This window comes from Eublepharis macularius, chromosome 16 (assembly GCF_028583425.1).
Source record: "Eublepharis macularius isolate TG4126 chromosome 16, MPM_Emac_v1.0, whole genome shotgun sequence".
Lineage (NCBI taxonomy): Eukaryota > Metazoa > Chordata > Lepidosauria > Squamata > Eublepharidae > Eublepharis > Eublepharis macularius.
Genome location: NC_072805.1, coordinates 46,380,632 through 46,408,431, shown reverse-complemented (window position 1 = coordinate 46,408,431; position 27,800 = coordinate 46,380,632). Strand labels below are relative to the sequence as shown.

General features: G+C 49.8%; 1 protein-coding gene across 1 annotated transcript in view; it reads left to right on the top strand.

Moving 5' to 3' along the window:
* The first annotated feature begins 925 nt into the window (after positions 1 to 925).
* The window catches only part of SLC7A5 (solute carrier family 7 member 5), a 42,723-nt gene continuing 15,848 nt past the window's right edge, over positions 926 to 27,800 (top strand). Inside the window, exons 1-2 of the mRNA XM_055000229.1 lie at positions 926 to 1,478; positions 16,499 to 16,624. Of these exons, the coding sequence (XP_054856204.1) occupies positions 941 to 1,478; positions 16,499 to 16,624 (664 nt within the window). The 5' untranslated portion in view covers positions 926 to 940. The remainder of the gene's footprint in view (positions 1,479 to 16,498; positions 16,625 to 27,800) is intronic.

Below are 27,800 nucleotides of genomic sequence, written 5' to 3'. Positions count from 1 at the left end.
GTCTCCAGGTGTTAGTTGGCGATCTCCCGGAATTAAAACCGATCTCCAGCCTACAGTGATACATTCCCCTGGAGAAAATGGTAACTTTGGAGTCTACAGTATTATACTCCACTTAGGCACAAACTCTGCCCTCCCCAGGCTTGGAGCCTCTCCAGCCCTCAAACCCCCAGGAACTGCCCAATCTGGAGCGGACAACCCTAGAAGGACCGATATTAAGGAGACTAGCCCAGCCTCAAAGAAACCTCTGAACAAAGTTCAAAGTATATAGCCGTAAGGTACAATTCCCACACTGTTAAAAACAACAGTCCATGTTTTCTATATGGACTATTCAGCTGTTGAGATAAATCATGATGGGTAGCCGTCTGCAGCAGTGGAAAAGAAGAAGAGTCCTGTAGCACCTCTAGGACTAGCAACATTTGTGTGAGCTTTCGCGAGCCACAGCTCACTTCTTCGGCTGCAGCGAGAATGTGAGCCCGTCTCGCATTACGCCACTCTGCAAGATCTAAGGACAGACGGCTCCGAAGAAGCGAGCTGTGACTCGGGAAAGCTCAGCCCCTACCCCAAACGGCGTTAGTCCCAGAGGTGCTCCTGGGCTCTTGCGCCTTTCCCCTGTTAAGCGGGACTGGCCCCCTTCAGCCGCCTGCTTTGCACTCTCCCCCCGACCTCAAAGGCCCCCACTTGGGGACGCTCCCCCCCGCCGGGGCCGAGAGCGCGTTCCGAAGAGCCGCCCGGCGCACGTGTGAAGGCGGGCGGTGCCGTGTCGGGGCGCCGGCCGGCCGCTGGGCCCGCAGAGGCCGCCTCCCCGCCGGCGGGCCCTTCCCAGCACGTGCTGCGGCGGGGCGGGGCGCGCTATAAGGCGGCGCGAAGAGGGCGCGGGCCGGAGCACACGCGGAGCGCTGAGCCGCCTGCAGGCCGTCCGCCGGTCGGGGCTGTGCGCGCCATGTCGGGCGGCGGGGTGAAGAAGCGCGGCTCGGGCGGCTCGGCGGGCCCGGAGGCGGAGGAGGCGGCCACGATGCTGGCGGGCGCGGCGGAGCCGGGGCCGGGGCCGGAGCCGGGCGCGGCGGGGCCGGTGGAGCTGAAGCGCACCATCACGCTGGCCAACGGCGTGGCGCTGATCGTGGGCACCATCATCGGCTCGGGCATCTTCGTGACGCCGACGGGGGTGCTGCGCGAGGCGGGCTCGCCGGGGCTGGCGCTGGCCGTGTGGGCGGCCTGCGGGCTCTTCTCCATCGCGGGCGCGCTGTGCTACGCCGAGCTGGGCACCACCATCTCCAAGTCGGGCGGCGACTACGCCTACGTGCTGGAGGTCTACGGCGCGCTGCCCGCCTTCCTCAAGCTCTGGGTCGAGCTGCTCATCATCCGGCCCTCCTCGCAGTACATCGTCGCCTTCGTCTTCGCCACCTACCTGCTCAAGCCGCTCTTCGCCACCTGCCCCGTGCCCGAGGCCGCTGCCAAGCTGCTCGCCTGCCTCTGCGTCCGTGAGTAGGCCGCCCGGCGGGGCCGCGTCCCGGAGCGGGTGCAGAGCGCCTTTCCTACCCCAGCTGGGCAGAAAGAGCGCCGGCCCCTCTAGCAAGCGCCTGGCGCCCTCGGCTCACAGTGGCTCTGAGCATGTGCAGAATTCCTTCTCTGCCACAGCTGGGTAGAGAGAGCCGTTTCCCTCTAGCGTGCCCCCGGGATCCTTATCTAAACGTGACTCTGAGCATATGCAGAGCGCCTTTCTAGAAAGAGCTGTGTCCCCTCTAGCAAGCGCCCAGCGTCCTTGGCTAAAAGTGACTCTGAGCATGTGCAGAATTCCTTCTCTGCTACAGCTGGGTAGAGAGAGCCGTTTCCCTCTAGCATGCCCCTGGCATCCTTATCTAAAAGTGACTCTGAGCATGAGCAGAGCACTTTTCCTACCCCAGTGATGTAGAAAGAGCTGTGTCCCCTCTAGCATGCCCCTGGCACCCTTATCTAAAAGTGACTCTGAGCATGAGCAGAGCACTTTTCCTACCCCAGTGATGTAGAAAGAGCTGTGTCCCCTCTAGCAAGCGCCTGGTGTCCCTCTCCAAAAGTGTCTCTGAACATGTGCAGAGTGCCTTTCCTAATTCTAACAAGCCCCTCCACTTGGGAATGAGAAGCATGAATGGAGCGGGATGCTTTGGTCCAGCCGCGCATGATGCTGTCCTTGTGGATGCTGAGCCTGCCTGGGTAGGGGGCGCCATGCCCGGTCTAGGAAGCACCTGGTGCACCTGACCTGGTGCGCTTTCCTACCCTGCCAACTCTATCAGCCGCTTGGGGCTGAGGAGTGTGAATGGAGCAGAACGGTTTTGGTCCAGCCGCGCGTGATTGATTGACCTTACTTATCACCTGCCTTTCTCGCTGAGACTCAAGGAGGACCACATTGTGTGTGAGTCACTAACCGATGGAATAGGGTGTATAAATGTAAATTTGCAAAGATTTAAAGCCAGCAGAAATCCAATATGGAGCAGAAGAAGTATTGAAACTGAGCATAAGCAATTCTAAGCCTGGCATATTAAACAACATAGAAGCTTACTTCATGGCAGCAGACAGTACATACCAGTCAAGTCAATAGTCCCTATCTGTTTACTGATGCAGCTCTTTGGGACCACTTCCTTACAGTGCTGCTCTCTTTAGAGATGCTGAGCCTGGCTGGGGTGCATCAGGGCTGGTGGTAGGGAGCTCGGAAAGAGGGACCTTTTCTAGGAAAAGTGGCCAGTGAAAACCGTATACTGGCAAGCACTGCCTGTTCGAGGGTGACCTGTCACAGCAAGGGAGCAGGCAGAGCGACACGCCTGTGGGATCGGTGTTTGTGGCACTCAGGGGCTGAGTGTGGCAACAGCAAATATGGTGTGTGCAAACCATATGGTGTTGTAGACCTTGCACAGTTGAAAGGGCGTTTTATCCATGGAAAGAGAATAATCGGAGGGCAGACGAAGTATCAGAAGCCAGAGAGCATCCTTGAGGGTTTTTCGGAAACTGCATAGGGGCCTGATGTTTAGGGGCGAACTGAGAAGCGTTTCTTTTAAAGAGGTACCCTCACGGTGCACCTCTGAAGTTCTGCTTTGATTCGTAGAAACCATTCTTCCTTAGAAAGCATTCTGCATTTCTGTCCATGTGGCTGCTGAAAAGCAGTAACCTAAACACACACCGGCAGGGCTGCAGCGTCTAGGAGGCCGTCTCAGGCAGTCACGTGCCCCGTGTGTGCAGCCGGTTCCATCCGCCTCCGCGCATCAGATCTCCTTACCCGCCTATCCAATTTGTGAGTGGCCAGGATAAGAATCGATAGCGCCTTAAAGATTAATGAGCGTGTTGTGGTCGATGCTTGCCCTTTGGCGGATGCGTGAAGTGTGGCGGAGGGTTTTCAGACCAGAGTTAAAAACAGCAAACGTTTTGTGTGTGTGTGTGTGTGTGTGTTTCTGTGTGTAGTTTGAAGGGGAGGTATTAAAAAAAAAAAGGGCGGAAGGCCCAGTTCCCCATATTGTGTGTGAGAAATTCAGTCTAGCTGCCTTGCCTGGAGCCTGTCAGTTTTTGCACCAGCTGGCCAGAGTTTCTGGGTTCTTCTTTAACTGCCGTCTCCACAGCCAAGAGAGGCTATTGCTGGAACTGATAAGCAAAGCAGGCTGCAAAGTTTTACTGTGCCAACTTCCCCTTTTCCTTTTGGGGGGCTACTCGTTGTTCAGGTTCTAGACTCTGTACCCAGTCCAGCCAGTCTGACCTAATCTGGTCGTAGTTGCTACCCTCCCCTTCCTTCGGTAAGCAGTTGTGGGGGAAATGACTTCAAAAGATGATGAGATATGGCAAGTGGGGCGAGGCCTGATTTTAATCAGATGCCGGCAAGAAGGGCTTACCTGTATGACGTCGCACTATACCCAGAATCCTCTTTAAAAATAGGCTCACAGCCCCTGGGTGTGCAATACTAGTCCAACAGATCTCCAGCGTGTAATATACAGGATAAGAGAAGGTACAGTCTGGCGCTCTTAAGTGTCATGTTCAAGAATTGTAGCAAGACTTTTTTGTTGGGGGGGGGGCTGCACCTTTGCCAGGGACGCAGAAGATGACACAGAACCAATGAAAAGAAACCAACTGTTGGTTTAAGAGTGGGCAAGGCCCGATAGAGCACTTTTTTCAGTTACTTTAGGCATGCTGTGCTGGGATTGTATTTTTCCTTTAGAGGAAGTGGGGAGGGAGTCCGTAGACATTGGCAGCGATGGAGCGAGTCTCATGCATCCATAGCCATGATGGTCTTCTGGGCTTGCTTTTTAAAGAAAGAGCATCCTCTTCAGACGTTTGCCTAACAGTGTTCAGACTAGAACCAACCCTCCAAAGAGGGCGCAGGGTATTTGCTCCAATCCATGGTTGAGGCTGCAAACAAAAGAAACTACAGACCATATCGGCATTGAGCTCATTAAAGAACTGCCCCTCTCCATTCATGCTGTGAAATAGTAAAGAATCCAGTAGCTCCTTTAAGACTAACCAACTTTATTGTAGCCTAAGCTTTCGAGAACCACAGCTCTCTTCATCCGATGCATCCGACGAAGAGAGCTGTGGTTCTTGAAAGCTTATGCTACAATAAAGTCAGTCAGCCTTAAAAGATGCTACTGGACTCTTCCCTGTTTTGCAACTACAGACTATCACGGCTAACTCCTCTGGATCTATGATACATGGTGTGGTTGCTGTCTGCAAACTCCAAGGAGGTCTGTGCGCACATCTCCTGTTGTGGCTGCCCTCCCAATGCGATCCTTGCAGGAGGCTGCAAGATGTAACTTAGGGCATTTGTGTGTGTGAATGGGTCTGCTCGCTTTGGTGTTTCGGGTTCATCGACTCCTGAGAAAACCGGCTTGTCTAGAAACGGCAGGCGCAGTTTTGGATTGTGAAATATCTGGACTGCAGCTCGGCAGCCGTCTGGAATGTCTCACACAGCTACAGTAAATACAATCCTGAAGCACTGTCTAGTTGCTCTAGTATCTCAGACGCTTTCCTCGGGCAAACACTTAACGTTTGTCCCTTAAAGTTCTGGGTTCTCAGATTTAGCCATGTTGTGCAAAAGGAAGCAAAGTGCAAGGTGATGCGCTGACGTTTTTGTTGTTTGGAAAGGAGGGGGAGAATTGGGCGGGTAGGGGCTTGACAGACTGTCCGTTTGGGAGAAGAGGAAAATAGCTCTGTCCCACCCCTCATGAAGAGTGGAGGTGCGAACATGATTTTTACCACTGAAGCTAACGCGATGCTTTGTGAAATCTTCTCTAAAATGAGAAACAAGGTGACATAATATCTTGCGAAGGTAATTTTTACTCATGAGCCAGTTACACTCTGTCTCTCTCCACAGCCTGCCTTGCTGGATTGTTGAGAATAAAATGGAAGGAGGGGCACATTAGAAAAAAAATATGTATAGTGCTACTGCCAGAAGTTGTTATGCTCGCTTGCATGCTTTGGAAGAAGGGCATGATTTTTTTTTAAAAAAAGCAAACTACTGGGTGAGGGAAAATTATTACACTCACACCCCGGTAGATTTTCTCTTGATCTCATTACGCACGGTTCTCAAGCAAGAACACTTGGAAAATGTAGAAGCCCCTTCTGAGTTCTTTTGTAGTGGGATTGCTGAGCAGGTTGAAGAAATTGATGCAAGGGATAAGTGCCATGCCCGTGGCCAGCAGAGAGATAATAATAACAATAATAGATTTATATACCACCATTCAGGACAACTTAACACCCACTCAGAGTGGTTTACAAAGTATGTTATGATTATCCCCACAACAAACACCCTGTGAGGTGGGTGGGGCTGAGAGAGCTCTGAGAGAGCTGTGACTGACCCAAGGTCACCCAGCTGGCTTCAAGCCGAAGAGTGGGGATTCAAACCCGGCTCTCCAGATTGGAGTCCCACGCTCTTAAGCACTACACCAAACTGGCTCTCTGTGGCACAGCAGGAATGGCCAACCACAACGGTGTCTTCCAGCCCTGCTCTCCCCTCTCCACCTGGGCTATCCTGAGAGTGTAAAGCTCCTTTCCCACACATGTAATTGGCAATCGTTTCCTGGGGGGCTCCGCCTGGACTAGACCTCTGGGCTGCAGATGCCATGAGAAAACCACAGGCTGCCTTTTGGGGAGGGAATGGGGACGTGTGACGCTTTGGCGTTCAGTAGGTTTAATTTCTGTTTAAGCTTTGAGTTAAGTCCTTGTATACGTTTCATTAGCTTTGGAAGATTATTGTACAGCGGCTCCGCATGTACAGACTTCTTTGCCTCCTGACTAATTTGTACCTTTTGATGTGTTTTACTGTACTCTTCTCCCCCCGCCCCCCGATACATGCTTGACAGAGCTTGGGTGTTACCAGTGAAATCTCTCAGCTGGCTGCGAACAAGTTAGTTCTTCAAGGGATTACCCCAAACCTACCATTACTTGTTCCCACAGCAGCAATTTCAAGACTAGCACTGCCGGATACTTGCCTCGAAGGGCTTTTCAGAGAGGTGGAACACGGTGGTGCTCCGGTGGGAGCCTGCGAACATTCTGCTGCTGGGTATATTTACTCGGAAGAAAGCCCCCTTGATGTTGGCGGGCATGCTACCGTGCGAGCATTCGTGCTGTGATTGTGTAGACGAATGAAAGCAAGGAAGCGGAACTCCTGCAGGGCTCGTGTTTGCTTGCCAAAAAATCCATCCTGCCCACAGGCAAATGAATCGGTCTCATAATCTGTTGGGCGGTTCTCCTGCACAAGAGTGTAGTTGTTGCTTATTTCACCAGGGCTTGCATGGGAGGCCTTCGTGGATTGTGCCCAGGCACTATGTGGGCCCTTGTTCTCTGCTCTGAGTGGCACCCAAAATCTATGCCAGATGCCTGGCCCAGGTGCCAAATGCATAGCACCCCAGTCGGGAAGACGGGCCAGTCAAACATGGAACACTGTTGAGGCCCACTAAACAGTAGGAAGCTTACTTCCTTTGCACAATGTCAACCTTTGGGGAATAGTAAAGAGTCCAGTAGCACCTTTAAGACTAACCAACTTTATGTGCATCTGACGAAGAGAGCTGTGGTTCTCGAAAGCTTATGCTACAATAAAGTTGGTTAGTCTTAATGGTGCTACTGGACTCTCTACTGTTTTGCAATGACAGACTAACACAGCTGACTCCTCAGGATCTATAACCTTTGGAGAATGTCTTCTGACTTGACAAGAGCTGTCTGGGGTCTGATCCAGGGGTCTTTCCCAGCCTTGCTGTGGGTCTGTTGCATGCAAAGCAGGGGCTCCATCATTAAGCTATTCTCTCCCTTCCCTCCCCCCCCCCAAATATGGGGTTGCTAGAGGCTTTTTTTCTGTACTGCAGCTGTTTAAACTCTAGGCCCTGCAAGGCTGTAAATGGGAAATACGAAACCAAAAGGGGGGAAATGTTGGGTAGGCTTGCTGGGCAACCAAATGTGGTCCCCTGTTGCTTCCAGGTCATAACACGAGAATCAATAGGAGCCATTTGTAAGGTTGCCGTGTGACTTTGCCATTTTGCCCTCCCTTTCTGGCACAAGTTTTGCTTAGCCCACCCCCACCCCTCCCTCCATGGCCAGGCGATGGCAAGAGTGGGGGCAGCTGCTTGGAGAGGTGGACCAGTTTGAGCCCTGCTTGGAGATGGGGGTGACTTGCGTTCAGTGGGCCAACTGGCTGCTTTTCCTGGGTTGGGTTATGCACATGGGCCGCCGCTCGCTGACCAAGTTTCAGTACTAGCACTAAAATAATGGGGAGAGGGAGGGAGCAGGTACGAAGAAAAGAATTTTGCAATTTAAACTTGTGCTTCAGGAGAGCTTTAGTCTTCCTTGTGCTGGGTAAGCAGAACTTTTTCATTCTGTGAGCCAACTGTTCAATGTAGAACTGGCGTGTTGCCTGGTTTGGTGCGCGTATCGGGCCAGGGTACGGGCCCTCAGCGCTCCCCAGCTGGTACAGACCCACTCCACCTTGCGCTGCTCTGCCAGGTTTGCCTCCGTCCGCGTGTGCCTTGATCTCATCCAAAGTAAAACCAGGTTCCTCCTCCACTCGCTCCTTTCTAGGAAAACTTCTGCCTGCCCAAAACTCCTTGCCGTTGAGTCTCTCTGGATTGTTGTAGAGAGAAATACGTTCTGTCCCGCAGCGGTGGCTGGAGAAATGTTTGCTTCTGCACTGAATTGTCTGCTGAGGGTGTGCTGCCTCTTTCCCCCGGATCAGATGAGTGTACTGCAATAAATGTCAGGTGGCGCATAAATGTCAGGTGGTGTGTTTATGTTGGGAAGTCCAGCGAGTCTTCCACGGCTCCCGTCAGTGTTAGTAAAGACCCCCACGGGCAAATTCAGCATGCCTGTGCATCTCTCCATGGTGTTCCAGGAAAAGTATCGCAAGCCAGGCTTCTTGCCTTCAGCGCGTCTCCCCCTGAAATACTGGAGCCTCCATCCCGTAATGGCCTCTAGCCCCGCCCTGTCGTAACAGGCCTTTGCAAAGGTATCTGTGGCTTCTCTCCTTCTGCAAACTTTGTACCTGGAGCCGTCCCTCCCCATCCCAGTCATCTTTGTGGTCCTTTTAACAACTCTTTCATGTGCCTTTTTTATGGCTCCAGCCCAAATTGCATCCATAATCTCCCTTGCTTTTTTAGAAAGAAATCGCCAGACAAGCAGTGGCTCTTGCAACACTTTGCTAAGATATGTAAATATTTCTCGGTTTCCAGGGAGCAGCAGCGATGCATCTCTGGCCATGTTCGGAGCTTGGTGGGGGAGGGAGGGGGTAAAGTAATCCATCAGCTGCTTAGCGGGTATAATCCCCCCCCCCCACTAGATCAGAATATCATTGCTTCAAGTTTTGCATTGGCGTATCTGCCTGCAGCTCTGGAATTGTCCTGTCCTTACATTTCTGCCACTGTAGAAAGCCGGGAGATGCCAAACAGTCCTATCTTCACTGGCGGGCGACTGTTAAGCGTTGGGCCACAAGCCCCCTTCAGTGTCCCCTGGCTGCATGTTGTCCACCCTGGAAATAGCTGAGTGGGAAAAAAGGAATCTGAGAGGAGGATCCCTCCAGATTTTCATAGACCCAGAGGAGTCAGCCGTGTTAGCCTGCAGTAGCAAAATAGCAAAGAGTCCAGGAGCACTTTTAAGACTAACCAACTTTATTGTAGCATAAGCTTTCGAGAGCCACAGCTCTCTTCATCAGGGGCAACCTGACAGTTGCCTCTGATGAAGAGAGCTGTGGCTCTCGAAAGCTGACGACGCATCTGACGAAGAGAGCTGTGGCTCTCGAAAGCTTATGCTTCAATAAAGTTGGTTAGTCTTAAAGGTGCTACTGGACTCTGCTATTTTCCAACTTTTCAAGAAGCGAGATAGGGAAGGCCAAACTGGCGCAGGTTTGGGGCCTTGGCCCAGCTACTTGCCTGTACCTAAGAATCCTTTTTGGTTCTGTGGAGTGTTAACCCTTCTGCCTCACGGCTCATGCGTGGCGGATGCATTGACCAGAAATTTACCAGAAACTTTCCCAGTGGGCTGCTGCCCTGGAGGGGCGCTCGTGGCCAAGAGCAAACGGAACCACGGGGGCACAGTAGAGCTGCATCTGCCCTGTGGCAGCTGGCAAGGCTGTGCCCACTCTCGTTGTTGCCAGCCGGGTCTCAAGTGTTGCCCTGCATGGGCTTCTTCCCTCAGCTTGCTCCTGAGCCGTTTTGAAGGCCCAGTCCCTTCCCAGGACATAATACGGAAGCCACCCCTCTCCTTCCTCCTGGGACCGTTTTTCCCCCAGCCAAGAACTCTTAGGGACGTTTCACTCCAGAAAACTCCCCAGACGGAACTAGAAGGGTAGAAATTCGCTGGATCTAGCCCCTGCGATGCTCTTCCATTGACGTCCATATTGCCAGAAAGGGAAGGAGAGCCCCTACGCAGTTCGCATGCAAATGCAGGTTGGTTGTGTAGGCACAGACCTGTGGGGCAGCCCCTGCTCTTTCCCATACAAGCATTCTCTGCTATCTGAAAATCAGCCTCCGTGAATTCCTCCGGCCTGTCTCTGTGCACATCAGTGCAACATGAGCTTTCTCCTGCTCCCGTGTGTGTCGTCTGTCTGTGTTTCGGGGAGTGACCTTTGGACTCTCGTTCCACTTCAAGCTGGAACTTCTGGCCCGTCTTGCCTCTGAACTGAACAGGTTTTGTCCAGCGCAGTTATTCCGGACTGTGGGATGGCTTTCCGACGCCTTAAAATCCTTGTTTCCCTTGCTAATTACACATGCTAATCCTCCCGTAATGACTGAGCTCCTTCCAGGGATGTAGAGTGGCACTGTTCTTGCAGCCTTTCCAAACCTCCTTGCTGGCTTCTCAGGTGTGCGTACCTGCAACGGGGAAGGCACTTTCAGTTGTCCTTGCAAAGTTGCCTGGGCTGCAGCGTATTGCAGGTGTGCAGGTTTTTTATTGCGTTTTGCTCTAGCTGGGCATATAATTCTGAAATGGCTACCAGTGGCTTGGAGTCCTGGTTTCATGGAGGGGGTAGGTCTGTCGGTGGCTACTAGCCATGGTGACTAAAAGGAACCTCCACCTTCAGAGGCAGTCAATCTCTGAACCTCAACAAGAGTCAACGTCACGAGAGACCTTTTTCTCTATGCCATATTCTTGGCCCTCCAGAATATTTGGTTGGCCACTGTGTGAGACAGTGGCCTGACCTGGCAGGGCTTTTCATATTCTCTTGGTTTGTAGGCTTGCTGTCCTGCCTGATTCAGACACGATGTCCGATTCTGCTTTTGGGGGAATGCGGCAGTTTTCGATAAGAGAGCATTAAACAGTGCTAAACACGGGAAGAGGATGTACCTCCTTTGGCGAAGGTTTTGGAGAGTTGCAAAATTGAGGTCAGGGGAGCAAAGCAGCATTTTTGCCCGCTGGGTATATCCCTGCCAGGCAGGCAAGCTGGCTAAAGGGATTCGGCTTAAAGCTCCAGCCGTGGGGCTTGGTTTTGAAAATGGTGGTGGGAGTCTGATATATGGGACATGGGATACTGCACTTAAGAAAGGGATTCCCCAACATGCTGCTTCCCCGGATAGAAATACTCCTCCCCCCAGATGTTTTTAGTCTCAATAGAAAGGCACAATGTTTGTTGTTTATATGGGTACCTGTCTCTTTTTTATCCTTAACCATGGCATAAAGTAGCCCCGGTGAGGACTGTTTTTTATCAGCGAGATCATACTGTCCCCATCTTTTCCTAGCACAGCAGCCCCAGTCTGTATTCTCACCCCTCCAAAAAAAACACACTTTCAAGGCTGAATAGTGCACCTGGAGTGGAGATTTCCACCAGTCTTCCAGAGCCTAGTCTGACACTCTGACCTCTACACTGGCTTCCGAGATCCAGCAGCCGTATAATCTGAAATGCTTTAAAAACTTTCATAAAAGTAAAAAAAAAAAAAAGGTCATGTTTTAATGTTTTGTAATAAGTGGGAAATCTTTAATTTTTTTGGAAAGAAAGATAAATGGGGGGGGGGGGGATGAGAGAACCCAGTTCCTTTGGAGATGGATATCTATGGAAACTTATCATTTGTGGTCCGTATCCCGTATTGTGGATTATCTATGTTCCATAGGCACAATTCTTGCTGTGGTTAAGTGGTTTGGCTGCAAATCAGCACTCTGCTGGTTCGAATCCCACTACTGCCATGAGCTCAGTAGGTGGCCTTGGGTCAGCCACTCCTCTCAGCCCCAGCTTCCCAGCTGTATTGTAGGGATAATTATAACACTAACTTGTTCACGGCTCTGTGTAGGACACTAATCTGTCTAGAAGAGTGGTATATAAGCGCAGCTGTTACTGTTGTTGTTAATTCTGTTTGGGTTCTCCTCTTGTCTAAAAAATTCCTTTTGCTTTGGCATCCTCTGCCTTTCGGTGCCACAGTTCTTAGTCCCAATTGGACAGGAGATGGTTGATAGCAATCGTTGCAGTCTCCGAATCTGTCCAGCCCGTGGTTTCTCCTTCGGAGTTTTTGCTGATTGGTGATTATTCTTCCTCTTCTTCAGCCTGCAGTCTGCATCACTTTACCGGTTTTGTTCTCTGCTTCTGGGAATATATCTTGCTCCTGCTTTACGTCTCAGAACCTGTTGCATCACCTCTTCCTAGAAGAAGTGCTTTGGTCATATTTGATCCTCTAGGAAGAAACATGTTCTATAATCTTCAATTCAAGGAAACAGAAAAGTCCTGCCACGAGTTCCAGGTGTAAATAGAGTGACTTTAGAGGATGCAAAACTCTTGAATCGGAGTGGGAAGCGCATTCATTCTGTTGGTATATTCTGCATTGTTGTAAGAAGCAAATTAAGGGAGAGGGAAGACCTCTATTTTGGCTTAACTTTGCCTTTCTTGTAACCGTGCAGCTATTTAATAATGCAAATATGTGCAATCCCTTGAAGGAAATGACATCCTTGGAACGAGAAGCTTTCTGTCCCTGCATGTTCTTGTTGGAGGGAACTGGAGTCAAGCGATTTATGTGGCTCCTTTGTGGACGTACACGTGCAGGGGCTTTATTCCGAGGGAGGCCCTTGTGCTGACTAGCTCAGGACCTGCTGCTGCAGCTGGGAGCATCTCTCCAAGGCCTCCCGCGGATACCAAGTCCGGTCAGTGCTCCATCTGGCTCGCTGCTGTGCCCTGTGACAGGCACCAGCTCTGCGGGGGCTGGCCAGACAGCGGCCTTTCCTTTGCAGACCCTGTCTGCATGCAAAGCGTGTGTGCTGGGGAGCGCACGAGACAGCAGCCCCTCCCGTCCCTTGAAGCATGGCCTTGTTCTGGTTTGTTCTGAGCTGATACGAATCATCTTGCATTTAAGATGCTAGGCCTCGGTAGCACCACAGCACCCAGTTGTCCTCTACCACGGGCGGCCCTTGAAAACAAACTGAGAGTCGCTGGCGTGCTCAGAGGGTTGTAAAAGAGCCGCACTCTGTGTGTGAATGCCACAGACTCTGTCCAACTCTTATTGAAACGTTGTGTGTGCAGTGGCTTGGTTCATCTGTAACACACAAAGGACACCTTTGGCAGTATTACACTAGGCTGTCTGCGTTCGCGTAGGACTTAAAACCGTAGTTCAAAATAACCCATTAATAAATGCCTTTGAGCCATAGATTCAAAATAACCCATTAATAAATGCCTTTGAGCCATAGATTCAAATTCATAAATTCTATGGCCTTTGAGCCATAGATTCAAATTCATAAATTCATGGAGCAGCCCAGCCTGCCTGCAAAGACAATTGAGCTAAACTTACATGTCTTAATGAAACCCACTTTTGTGTGATGCCTGAGCCGGCCCTTAGACAAGACTTCTGTGTGCTCATATTGCAAACTTGGACGAGGAGGGGGTCTGCATGTGGCTTTAATAGTTTGTAACTAAAATGGCCAACCTTTGTCAACATTGAAAGGGGTGCTCTGAACACACGTTTAACGGCCTTCCACCTGACACGACATGGCCGTTCACCAGGTCAACAAGATGGTCGGGTGTTCTCTGTTGCTGCCGCTTTTCCTGGGCGGTGTGGTTTTAATATTGGGGAAGCGTTAATGTTCTTGTTTCTGCCTTTGAAGATAGTTTCAGTGGGTCTGTAGGAGAAGAGTAAGATTTGGGTCCAGCAGCACCTTAAAGATCATGTAGATTTCCAGGGAATGAGCTTTCGAGAGTCTAAGCTTCTTTCTGCTATAGGAAACCCCTACTCTCGAAAGCTGATACCCTGCAAATCTAGCTGGCCTTAAAGGTGCTACTGGACCCGAATTTTGTTTCTGCCTTGTTTTAGTGCCAGATTGCAAGAAAGTCCGGAGTTTGATTCCTGGCGTCTCTAGGTGAAAGGATCTCTGGAGATCGGCTCCCAGTTGCTGTCGTCAACAGGGAGAGAGAGGAAGTGGTGGGTTAGAGAGCTGAGTATGTTAGAGGCAGGTGTGGCGGCAGCAGACACCGTTCCCAGCACATGTTGTGTAAAAGGAACACTCCAGGGCGAAGCCGAGGCTCCAGGAAGCTGCTTATGGAGGGAGCTTCTCCTGCCAACCACCCCACCTGTCCAGACAGAATAAATCAGTCGGGCGAGTCCAGGTGGCCCCAGTACCTGGAACGGGGTGTGTTGCTTTCCCAGCTCCCTCGTTCTCCACCATCCCGAGCTTGATGCACAGGCTTCACAGTGTTTAATTTTGGTTTCCTCCACACTTGAAGAACTGAGTGGCTTAAGGCCCCTTTGGTGTGGAAGCATCAAAGGTGGGTCCCAGATATCTTCAGGGCACCTGTGCTGACTGAGTGCTAATGGGGATTCTGTACATGCCCAGAGGTCTGTATTATTCCAACATTCTTGCATTGAATCCTGGCACCAAGGGGAAATAGTTGAAGCCCGGAGACGTTCAAGTTGACACAGAATAGAACAGAGGCACCTTTAAGCCAGACAAAATTTATTACGGCGTCAGCTCTCGTGAGTCAAGCTTGCTTCGTGTCTCGGGGCTGCTTTGATATTCAGCGGCTAGAGCCTCATTTGTCTTATGCACATTTTGACTTCCCACTTGTGTGCTTTTTAAATTAAATGAATTATACAATATAAAATCAGCAAGCAAGTCTCCAATAAGGCAATAATTGATGCAGATTTTTCAGGGCGAGGTGGCAGACCTGGCGCGTACGTTTTCATTTCTATTCATGAGGCAGGCTGTGCGGTGCAAATACTTCCATCTCCAGACTAGCTACCGCCCTGCATCTTTGGTGTGGCTGCCGGCTGCCTGCTTTGCCCTGATCGGGGCTCCTGCACATGGCAGCTGCTGGCAAAGGCAGGCTACTCTGCGAATGTATGGCTGGATGATGCAATCGCCCCCCTTTCTTGCCCGGCTGCTTTGAGTCATCTGGTAAACTGGGCAGGAAATCATCGTCATTCATTCATTTGCTTGAATCACTTGGAAGAAAAGGCTTTGAGGAGGCAGAGTGGAGAGAGCAGGGACTCTCGCTTTGAATGAGTCACAGAGTGGCGTGTATTTTCCCAGCCGCTTCTGTGTACATACTACTTCATTAGAAGCACGCTATTCATATCTAAGCTCCCCAGCTGGCTTCCTTGCAAAGAAAGTGGTCTGGTGAGGACTGATGCAAGCTCCCCGCCCCTCCCTGCTTATCGGACCCTGGGAGGGTTTTAAAACGCTTTCGCAAGGTTTGCATTAGGAGGCTACCTTGTGCTTATTCACGAGTGTTTTGCTTAGAGGTGTGCAAGGCGCTGTACGTACAGCGGCATGGCTTAGTTCTTGCCCCAGGGCTTTAAGCTTACTTAACGCAGGAGAAAGTTGGAGGTGGAGAAATAAGTGTTGGAGGTCCAGAAGGAAGGGGGTGTCTGGGGGAGTGGGAAATCATTGAAGGTCTGTCCTGTCTCAAATCTTGTTTCTGAAATGTTATGTTACTAACTCAGAGGCCTCTGTAAATGACTCCAGGTTTTATTGCATATTTAATATAATCTATTTTAAACAAACATTGCTATTTAAAGGGGTAAATCCCCAAATCTGCAGTAGCAAAATAGCAAAGAGTCCAGTAGCACCTTTAAGACTAAGCAACTTTATTGTAGCATAAGCTTTCGAGAGCCACAACTCTCTTCATCAGATGCAGTGTTACTTAATGTGGCCCATGTCAGTTGCCCCTCCCAGTCCCCAAGAGAGAGTCTCTTGGACTGAACAAAAATAGAAAAGAGTCCAGTAGCACCTTTAAGACTAACCAACTTTATTGTAGCATAAGCTTTCGAGAGCCACAACTCTCTTCATCAGATGCAGTGTTACTTAATGTGGCCCATGTCAGTTGCCCCTCCCAGTCCCCAAGAGAGAGTCTCTTGGACTGAACAAAAATAGAAAAGAGTCCAGTAGCACCTTTAAGATTAACCAACTTTACTGTAGCATAAGCTTTCGAGAACCACAGCTCTCTTCATCAGATGCAGTGTTACTTAATGTGGCCCATGTCAGTTGCCCCTCCCAGTCCCCAAGAGAGAGTCTCTTGGACTGAACAAAAATAGAAAAGAGTCCAGTAGCACCTTTAAAACTAACCAACTTTACTGTAGCATAAGCTTTCGAGAAGCACAGTTCTCTTCCGCGGCTAACTCCTCTGGATCTTGGACTGAACAGTGTCTTTATTCCTATGCTTTCTGTGGGTGAGCAGATAGAAGGGAAAGGCTGTGGTCCAATCCTGCATGCTGGAAGCCATTCATACCTTCCATGCAGCTGCACAGATGGGGAGGCAGAAATGAGAGACGTGTTTCTGTGTGTTGGTTAATATGATACCCACTTCTCAGATTTCAGAGCAAAGTTGCAGCTGCTGCAGGCTGCTGTGTACCTCGTCAGCCTAAAATTCTTGGAGCACATCTGTTTGCTTGGATAGGGCAATGTGCACCCCTTGGATGGGGGGCCGGGGGGTGGCACTTGGAATCTTGGTCTATACATGGCCTTTTGCACCAGGAGCAGCTGAGGAGTGCAGCATGCCTTGGGATTAAGGGGACATCGGCTCTAGACGTGGGTCTGTAAGGAGGGCATTTGCAAGAACTCCCCTGCAGCAGGCACTAACTTTGTCTCTGGTCTCTTCCAGTGTTGCTCACCGCAGTGAACTGCTACAGTGTGAAAGCCGCCACGCGGGTCCAGGATGCCTTCGCGGCCGCCAAGCTCCTGGCCCTCACCTTGATCATCATCCTTGGGTTTGTTCAGCTTGGAAAGGGTGAGTTCGTTACCCCCCCCCCTTTTCCTCTTGCTTTGTTGATTTAAAGGTGTGTTGCAAGGAGGTGTTTCCCCAATCCCAGCAATGGGTCCGGTGTGCGTTTCTATAAAAATTGTGCTTTATTTTCTCCCCAAGTAGTCTAGCAAGGCATGTATGTGGCCTTATCTTCACAATAGCCCTGTGAAGTAGGCGAGATCAGGGGGCAGGGGGAGAACTGTAATTTTGATGGCTTTGTCAGGGATTCTCCCCATCCAGTGTGAACTTGGCTCCACAAAGCAGCCAGTGAGGGGCTCCAGTCAGTGAAAAAGGGGGTTTAATTAAACAATGCAAAACTGAATTATTCAAAAAGGCCTTTTTTCTCAGCTAAGAGGGCGGTATTGTAGGAAAGGGATCCCAGATGTTTTCACTAATGAGTTAGAAACCACAGATTTCACCATTATGTTGCCTTACATATTATCTGTCGCTTTAAATATGTACTCCTATATCCTATCTGTGCTTTATGTTGTTCACTGTAAGTCCTAGAATTGATTATGTTCTGTTTCAGCAATTCCTCAACCCCATACTGGATCCTTGCTAATATCTTTGTACACTTATATTCTTTTACCCCATGACATTGTTTATGGAAATGTTCTTGACACTGTATGGAAATGCCTGCCCTTGTCCTTGCCACTGATTGTACTAATCTCACACTATGTAATCCGCCTTGAGTCTCAGTGAGAAAGGTGGAATATACATACATACATACATACATACATACATACATATGTGACGGCACCTGCTTTCCTCCTTCCCAGGAGTTTGGCTGGCCATTGACTCTGCTGGTGACTTTGCACGGCACACTGGGGGTTCAAACCTGGGTCTCCCAGATCCTAGTCTGACACTTTAACCACTACACCATTCTGGTTCTAAACAAAAATGCATTCCAAGGTGCAGTCGTGAGACCATTTTTGGCCTAGGAACTCTTATCCTGTTTCTTTGCCTCTTTTTTGGCCCTTGAGTGTAGCCCGCCGTGAGTTGTCTTTGTGCAAAACTGCTTCCGTGGGACTTGGAGGGCATCCTTACGATCCAGGGGAGCCCGCTGTGATCCTCTGGTCTTAGCAGCAAGAAAGCAGGCGTACGCCTTCTGTCCCACCCACGATGTGAGGGCCCTCCGTAGTCAATAGCATCCAGATACGGTTAGGAGAAGCTCACAGCTGGCTTGCAGAAAGCCAAAATTCAGGCTCTTCTCCTCCCCTTCCCAAAATGCAGTGCTGGTGAAAGCTTCACCTGTCGAAATTCCTTCCTGTCACCACAGCTGCAAGAAGCATGTGAGCTCTAATGGTTGTGAGTGTGTGTGTGAGAGAGAGAGACAATCTCATCACATCCCTGAACTGTTGGCCGATGCCGAAAATACAGGCAGGGGTTGGTTCTAGTAATGTCTCAGGGGACAGCACGGCTATTTGCAGATCTTTCCTGCATCTCCCCCATTCCTTTCTGACATTGTGGAGAGGCAAGGGGATGGAGTTGCCCTTCCCACTGTTTCTGTCACTGGATCTTGCCCCCTTTCCCTCCTTTGCACAGCCGTCTGCCCTGTGTAGCTGTCAGTCATGTGGTCCTAAGACCCTGGGAACCAACTTTTCCAGCTTCAGAAAGAACTGTTGGCGAGGGTAGTGAGAGTGGAGGAAGGTTTGCAGTCTTTGTACCCGCGAGCCACCAGATCTAACCCAATATATTTTCGAAAAACCAAGTGAGCTGCCTTCTTAGCCCCCAGTGAAATATATTCTTGGTGCACGGCTGGTGCCAACGGGTCCCCCCCCCTTATCAGAAACAAAAGGCTAGCTGAGAGGAAGGGTGGGCCGTGTCTGCTTGGCATCAAGAAGCAACACCTTTTACCCAGGGCAATTAAGCACAAGTATCATTCCTTTCGAAGTGTGTGAGCGCGGGCTTTGGTGCCCCTTTTCTTGATCAGGCCTCTTTGTTTCAACCCTTTCTGGACCCCAAAGTGAGAGCTGAATTCTCCGTGAGAAATTATACCCTTGTAGGTTGGCTCTTCTGGGTCACCTGACTGCCGGTACCCTCGGCTGTCCTTGTGCTGCTTTGCCCTCATGCGATGCAGGCACCTGAGCGCATCACTCACTCAGCGTGGATTTCAGCAGCAGGTCACAAGGTTTCTTCCACAGCAGGCTGCTAGTCCTGGTCCAGACCAAATATGTTTTTTTCCCCCCTCGGGCTGCTCGCTCCTGCCAGGGGAACTTGGTGTGAACTAGCATGCATGCCCGGCCTCCTCTGTTTCCACCTGCTGTGTATTCCCAGAAGATGGAGGGAGAGGAATGAGTGGCAGCGGTGGGCTGCAGTGCGCTGTACTTGATGAGATTGCGCCCCCTCCTGGCCTGTGGGGAAAGTTGAACACTTTTGCATGTGGAGGAGTGAGTGAATGATAACTGTAGGATACCATAGGAAGGAAACATGTATTTTGGCGCAGAGTGGTAAGCGGCAGTACCGCAGCCCAAGTGCTGCTCACGACCTGAGTTCGATCCTGGCTAAAGCCAGGTTCATGTAGCCAGCTCAAGGTTGACTCAGCCTTCCATCCTTCCGAGGTCGGTAAAATGAGTACCCAGTTTCCTGGAGGTAAAGTGTAGATGACTGGGGAAGGCAATGGCAAACCACCCCGTAACAAAAAGTCTGCCAAGAAAACGTCGTGATGCGACGTCCCCCTATAGGTCAGTCATGGCTTGGTGTTCGCACAAGGGACCACCTTTATCTTTTTTTTTCCGTCTTATTTTTTAAAAAACGAAAGAAAACAGACCCTGGCCTGGACTGAAAAAATACCCTTGGTAACCTCATTGCCCAAAGTCCACCACCCTCCCCCTTTCTGTAGTCTGGTGCCTGAAGAACATCAGTTGTGCAAAGTCAGATGTTGACAATCAAAGCTGTGTTTTCTGCTGAGTTTGGCTTGTAAACTTCTGGGAAGAAAGCGTCATGTGCATGACAACGCTGTTAATGAAAGGGAAGGGGGAAGGCAGAGAGTCTGCAGTTAAATGGATCCTAGTAATTACAGTTAACATGTTTGGGGGTGAGGGGAGTTGCAGAGTTTCCAAATACTTGTTTCCAAGCCAGGGGAACAAAAACATTTTGATTTCATCGGTGATGTTGCTGAACTTCATAGTGTGGGTTTCGGAGAGCTATCAAAAACAAAGGAAGGTGAACAGGAATTGGGGTTTGTTTCAGAACAAGTTTCACAGTAATAAATGCTTCACGTATACCACACGTGAAGCATCATTCTCCTCTCCTCTGTTTAATTCTCACAACAACCTTGTAGAGTAAGTTAGGACCCAGCCCTTTTTAAAAAATGTAATGTCTAGTTTGGCCCTCGAAAGCAAAAAAACCACGAGGGTTGCACACTGCCGCTTCCAAAGCAGTCTCTTACTTCTTGTTTGTCTGTCTGGCTACACTCTGAACATAGGCAGCATGTGTGTGGCTAGCTATGGCCCTGGTCTCCCTTCCCTTATCGCTCAACTGCATCTTCTCCAGCCGCTGTTTCATTTGGTTACAAGCTGCCTGCGGCTGGTGTAGATGTCTAACTGCAGGCATTGGAGCGGGAGGGGTTCGGCCAGCAAATGTCAGGAAAGTGTACATTGGAAGAAGAGGTCAGACCTGGTTAAATGAGAGGTGAGTAGGGTTAAAGGATTGGACTTGGTTCGGGGAGGTTTTCGGTTCGATTCCCTGCTGTGGTACGGAAGCTTACCGGGTGATGTTGGGCCAATCACACACTCTGCCTAACCTACCTCACAGGGTTGTTGTGTGTGAGGATAAAAGAAAGAATAAAGTAAGCTGCTTCGGGAGCTTCTGGGGAGAAAGGTGGAGGTATAGATGAAACAGCTTTCCCAGGATAGTAACGAGTCCAGTAGCACCTTTAAGACCAACCAACTTTATTGTAGCATAAGCTTTTGCGAACCACAGCTCTTTTCGTCAGATGCATGGAGCTTTCCCAGGGATGTTGATTCTGCCCCAGATGCCACCTGTTGTTGCTCTCCCTCGGGCACAGAGCAGCAGGAGCTCAGCCGCAGCGGGCTATTCACTGGCTTCCCTCTTTTGGCCTCTCTGCTTGGGCTGCCCAGGGCCCCAATTCCAGGCTGATGTGGAGGAAGCAGCCCCCACTGGTCTCCCCGTGCTCCGGGGGAGCAATCAGATCTCATGCAAAGGACGCATGTGCCCTTTCAGCCCCCGTGCCCAATTCTGGCTCTTTGGCAGCTTTCACTGGTGCCTCTTTTTTCTTTTTTTTAAATAAAGCCAACTTTTGTTAATTGTTTGTGTTTCCTTCTAATGATGAGGCCTCGTGACAGAAAGTGCTGGGAATGTCTGGCCGAGAGGAAACCTGGCTTGGAGTGCAGATCTGTGCTCAGCAATTTTTTTATTGATGGATAAATAGATAAGAAGCGGGTGGGAACTTTTGAGGGAAGCAGGACTCCTTCTGTCGGACAAAGCAACAACAGCCCCCCCCCTTTCTTGGAGCAAAGCAAAAAGGGCATTTAGTGCAATCTTCCCTTCCTCTGTTTCCTTGCTTGTTGGGAGTTCTTCTTCTTCTCCCATGTGTCTCCCTCTGAAAGGCATTCTTTCTGGCGGGGGCACCTCCTGCCCCTTGCCCACTCGGCTGCACTCGCTTTCCTCCTTCCCGGGAGTTTGGCTGGCCATTGACTCTGCTGGTGTTCATGCAGCAGCAGCTTTGGCACAAAGGAGTCTCTAAGCTGAGTGCTGATCATAACCCCAGGAATCTGCTTCCGAGGCCTTCCCCGCATTTCCACTGCAAGCACGCGTTCTGGAGTCATGCGTGCTGCAAAGCGAGTGTGGCGTTGAGAGCACTTGCAGTTCATTCTGTTTCTGGGTCGTTGCTGAACCTTTTCAAGTGCCCGTCTTTGCATCCATCAGCGCTAGAAACTTGCTATTAAAAACTAACCAAAGTTCGGATTCTCTGAACGATGCTCTTGGTTTTAAAGGCTGCTCTTGCTTTGTTTATGAAACTTCATGTGCTTTGTTTATGAAATTTCATACCCTGCCTTTTGAAAACAAGACCTTCAAAGCAGGTAGCAAAGATAAAACATGATGCTAAATTAAAAACAATTTATGAAAACAGCAGAAGAGATCAGTTAGTACCAATGCCAAAAGAGCAGTAAACTTAGTGTTGGACAAAAAGAACATCAGATGCCAAACTCCCTCCAGGATTACGCCAGCAACGAAGGGGCTGAAGGAATGTCTGAGCTGAGTGGCTTAGGTGCTGCCGCCAAGAAGGCCCTGTCACGTACAGCTACTCGCTGTGCTGTAGGCACAGTGGTGATCTTGGGACAGGTTGCTTCAGACTTCTATGTCAGGTGGGCTCTGGTCCTGTCTGTACTTCAGACTTCTCATTTTTCAAGAAATCGAGCCCAAGCCAATGCAATTGGCTTGGCCACGTTCCCTCCGCACCTCTTCTATGTAATGCTGGTGTGCTGTTTTATTTATCTGCTCCGTACTCAGATAAATTCAGAATTGAAGACGGCTGGTGTTGTCACTAGTGGCGTAATGGGAGGCGTCACAGTGCCAGCCCTTTAAGAGTTTTGTTTCTTTTTGTACACGCTAAATCGATGCATTGCTGGAATGTTGGAAGGGGTCGCTATTCTCAGAATTTCTCCTGTTCAACCCTCTCTTTGATTGGCTGATTTGGGTTGTGTTCTCCCCCCCCCCCAGCAGTGTACAATATTCCAACCCCTACAAACACAAACGAAAACTAAAGCAATGAAAGCTATTGGGAATCTGACACCTCCTGCATGCTAACTCGACGCTGGGGCGCCTCCTCCCACTCAAGAGACAACGACAACCAAGGGGAAGGCAGAATGAAACAACAATAATATCCAATAACAAACTTCCTCTATATACTTTCAAGTGTAATGTGCAAAGTGCATAATATACGGTGCAGTGCAATCATAAATAAATCAGTCATGAAAATAAATCAGTCATGAATAAGTCATACAGATACATTGAATATCATCATTATAAGACCGTGTCAGTTCCAGACAATAAATTCAGAACAGCAAATAGTCCAACTGGCACAAGCTTCAAAATATAAGTTGTTATTTTCGTGTGTAGACCATCCTCCATATAGAAGGGAACTGCATGTCTACGCCAGCAAAACGTCCATCCCCGTTTCACGAAAAACGCTTCCTCACGGGCATATATTGGTCTTAATGCCAATTGTAGCGGCCCAATGGAGCAATGCCACACGGCAACTGGTATTAAGATTTATGTGTGGCAAGACCAATATATGCCCGTGAGGAAGTGTTTTTCGTGAAACGGGGATGGATATTTTGCTGGCGTAGACATGCAGTTCCCTTCTATATGGAGGATGGTCTACACATGAAAATAACAACTTACATATTGAAGCTTGTACCAGTTGGACTATTTGCTGTTCTGAATTTATTGTCTGGAACTGACACGGTCTTATAATGATGATATTCAGTGTATCTGTATGACTTATTCATGACTGATTTATTTTCATGACTGATCTATGATTGCATTGCACCGTATATTATGCACTTTGCACATTACACTTGAAAGTATATAGAGGAAGTTTGTTATTGGATATTATTGTTGTTTCATTCTGCCTTCCGCTTGGTTGTCCTTACCTCCCGCATGCTTGCAAACCATTGGTGCATTGATCCAACACTGGATTTAGCGGGGGGGGGGGAGAAAGGGGGGAAAGGACGGGGAGAGGGAAGGGGGGATGGATGGAAAGAAGGAAGGAGAGAGTGGCTGGATCGGTGAGAGTGGCCAATCACAAAGAAGGGGGCTGGTGGGAGAGGAGTGGAAGAGGACTGAATGCCAAAAGCCAGCATAAAGATTATGCAGGGGGGAAAGCACCGACTGGAAAACGCTCCCAGGAAAAGCCACAAGAAACCCTGACCCACTATTAACGGCACAAAATAGAGTGCGGAGGGTTGCAAATAAACCAGTGCAGTTTGGGGAATGAACGGGCGGAATTAACTGGTGCGGAAAGGGATTCAAACCAAAGCTTTTAGAGGTCAACACCAGAGCTTGCAGTTGTGTCAGGAAACCAGCTGGAGGCTGGTGAGGGGGCAGCAACCCATTCAGAGTTCCTTGTGTCCAATCGCAGTCGATAATTCTTTGGAACCAACTGTGGTTTCTGAGCACTTCTCAGAGTTTGCCTGTACTTAAAGCATGAGGCAGTAATCGTAAGACTCACGAGTATACCCTGAATTCTTTGCTGTCTGGGCCACCTTGCAGTTTGAACGCTGTCAGGGCTGCCTTCTCCCCCCGCCCCCCTTTGCTCGGTCTGTTTTATGGCTGTGCTGCTACTGAACAGATGCAGGGTCATTTGAGGACACTGCAAACGGGTTTAACTTCAGTTGTTTTCCAGGGGAGGCATAGGGCCAGCCCCAGACTCCCACTGAATGTCACTTCTGCAGTGTTTATGCATCTAGCCAACTTTGTGGGCTTGTCCTGGAGTGATCAGTTCATTGGTGGGCAGGAAAATATCATCCTGCACCGTGCAGGCCTCTGATGAAAGGCGAAGGGGGAGGTGCGCAATGAACGAGAGGTCCCGGTTGCTTTGATCTTCAGACCGCATGAACCGTCTGTGCCCTCGGGGTGTTGCAGATGCCCCGGGCTGATCTGTGCCCCTAAAAATAATGCCAGCCCAAGCATGGCTGCCCCTGCCCGTTCCAGGAAATGCCTCACCTTGCCCACTCTTGCGAGAGAAGCAGTTGTTTCCCAGGAGAAGGGCTTCCTTGTCTAATTGTGTGGGCAGGCAAAGTTCTTGTCAGGTCACGCCTGTATATTATGCTTGGAATTTATTTATTTTCTTCCTCTTTTCCACCCCCACTCCCTTACGGCTTTATTCTGCTAATTCCTTGACTGGCACCGGAAAGGCAGATCCTTGGTTGTGGATTTTCTGATTAGCATGGTGTCGAAGGAAGGAGGAAACACCATTCGGTGGTCTCTCGCTGTGGCACTGAATACTGGTTGCTGGGGAATCACACTGCCTCTGAAGGTGGAAGCTCTATTTTTAGCTGTTATGGCTAATGACTAATAAAGTCTCTCCTCCGTCCCTGGCTTCGTCCAGTCCCCCTATAGAGCCATAGAAGCTAGCCGGGACTGTCCCCACGCTCCAGTGCCACTGAGTGCCATAAATGAGTCACATATCCTGTGAAGAAGCACTCCTGTCTAATTTGAATTTGTCATCAGTGAATTGAATTAGATGACTCCCGAGTGCTAGCACTTCAGGAGGAGGAGAAGAAGAAAAAATCTATTCATTCTCTCCACATCATGCAGAAGTTTATAAACTTTGGTCATGTTCTGTTCTAAAACAGAAAAGCTAAAACACAGCAGCGCCGTTCACACGTTACAGCGAACGCACATACGTCCTGCATGCGTGCATGTACATCAGTTTGTAAGAAAGAGTCCGAGTGCGTTCACTTTGCAACAGAAACCAGCAGAGGCAGCAACTGGATAAACAGGCCATTTCAGTTGTATGTTTGGCTGTACATGCATTGAATGGAACATGAGAATTGCTCATTGTGTGTAGAAAAATCAAGTGTATGCTGTTCACTGATGATATGTGCGGACACTGTAATTTAGAAAAGAGCAAGAGTCCAGTAGCACCTACAAGACTAACAAAATTTGTGGTAGGGTATGAGCTTTCATGAGTCACAGCTCACTTCTACAGATACAGCTAGAACGTGAATCCATCTGTCCTTATATCTTGGTGAGTGATTTCAGATGCTGAATGACAATAGCAGGTAAATGACAAAAGCCGGTGAACATCAATAGGTGTGATTGGATAGGGTGGGGTATGGTGGTGGGTGTGGAGAAATCAGCATTGGTAATGAGACAGGAAGCCTAGGTCTCGATTCAATCCAGGTGGATGCATTGTCTCAAGCTTTGTTATCAGTTGCAATTCAGCAATCTGAATTGCAATTGATAATTGCAGTTTACCACCCCTCTGCATACCCCACCCTATCCGATCCCCCCTGCTCTTGTCATTCACTGGCTTTTGTCATTTGCCTGCTGTTGCCATTCGACATCTGAAATCGCTCCGCACACCAAGATATCAGGACAGATGGACTTGCATTCTAGCTGTATCTGAAGTGAGCTGTATCTCACGAGAGCTCATACCTACCGCAAATGTTAGTCTTGTGGGCGCTACTGGACTCTTGCTCTTTCCTACTGCTACAGACAGACTAACGTGGCTACCCATCTTGATCTGTCTCCGCTGTAACTTGTGAACAGGGCTCCTGCACCCTTTCCTCCTAGGGAAGGCGTTTCACTCCTCAGTCACTTTTCTGCACTTCTTTTGAATCTGCAATAATATCCTTTTTGAGATGGAGGCGACCGGAACTGGAGCCAGCAGTCCACACGCTGCCTGCCTCCAAACAGATCTATATAAGGTCATTATAATAGTGGGCTCTTTCATTTTCAGGCCGTTTCCTAATAATCCCCAGCATGCAATTTCTCTTCTTCGCTTCTGCTGCACCTATCGAGCCGGCATTTCCCTTTTTCCATTTAGCTCTTCTCCATAGCCCTTAGATCTCTTTCTGGGCTAGTTGCTGCCGTTCAGACTGTAAATACAGTTAGATCTCCCTTCTTCCTAGAGTCCATCACTTACTGCTTACATTGAGCCATAGATCTGCAATAAAAACAGCCGTTTTCTGCGTTTCATGCTGTTCAGCCTTTTGGTGGCATCCCGCTGAAAATGAGAATGGACACGCTGCTTCGTTTTTGGCGATTTCCAAACCGTAGAAGAGGTGCATGGCACGACTCTGAGATTTTTTGGCTCCACTGCAAGCAAAACAAGCTTTTAATTAGTGCTCGTTCAGCTTGTCTGGAAGGCCGCTTGGATGGCTTTTTATAGATTCTTTTTCATCTTCAGCTTCGCATTTCTGCAGCCGCAGGTTAAATCCTCTGAGCTGCCCCGAGGAAATAGGCTTATGGGGGGGATGTAAGTCGGCGTGCCATGGGGCACCCTGCCTCAAAGGCAGCTCACAGAGTACGTGCAGCAAGGGACTGGCAGGCGTAGCTTTTGCAAGATGGGGCTGGGAAATTGGGCAGGCCGGCTGATGTTGAGAGACAGAGAAGGCAACGGAGTGGGGGACAGAAGAGGAGGAATCTCTTTGGGTTTGGGGTGGCGGCCTAGGCGGGAATTGCCCCGCCTTGCTCGTGAGAATCCTTCGAGATACGGTCTTGGTGGAGAGGGGGACAGGAAGGCTGGCGGTCTTTCCCAGGCATGGGACTTGTGCAAACACCGTTGCCTCTTCAACTTGAGTTAATAATGCATTTTTAGCCCAGCGGGGAAGGAGGAAATCTGGCAGCCAAAGTTGCCTTTTGTGTCTCTCATCTTTAGCAATTAATAATAGCACTTTTCATGACTGTTTGGTAACAAAGTTCCCTCTCCCCTCCTCATCTGCAGGGAAGGGCAAGGGGAAATAATTACTTTTTTACAAAAGAGAAAGATGAAGGCGGGGCGAGGTGGGGGGGTCAGGCTCCCCCCCCACACTCTGTGGTTACATAAGCCTGGCACGTTTTTGGTCTGTGTTTAGATCGGGGTAGTTTAGTAGGACATTCCCTGCCTTCCTCCCCCTGGGCTGTGTACTTTCCTGCCCTCTGAACCCACATCTTAGTGTTCACTGCCCTTTGTGGAGAGACCTGTTCCGGGGGCCTTTGCCAGGGTGCAAAGAAGGGTGAGGAAAGAATTGTTTGGTGGTAAACCGGCAACTGCAGGAGGCTCAGAAGTAATGACCTCTCCAGTGGTTGCTGGGAAGACCATAAGATGTTGCCCTTCTTAACACTGACGGTTGGCATGAGGGCAGCTGTGACCTGCTGCGCTAGGCATGGCAACAGGCAGCCAACTTTCCAGGGGGGGGCAGGTGAGCCACGGTCCATTTGAACCAAAGGTTGCCCTGGACAGATGCTTCATGCCAATAGGAGCCATTCTGCAGCTGGTAAGTTTGGTGCAGTGGTTAAGAGCGGCAGGACTCTAATACGGAGAGCCAGGTTTGATTCCCCACTCCTCCACTTGCAGCCAGCTGGGTGACCTTGGGTCAGTCACTTAAGAGCAGCAGGACTCTCATCTGGAGAGCCAGGTTGGGTTCCCCACTCCTCCACTTGCAGCCAGCTGGGTGACCTTGGGCCAGTCACTTAAGAGCGGCAG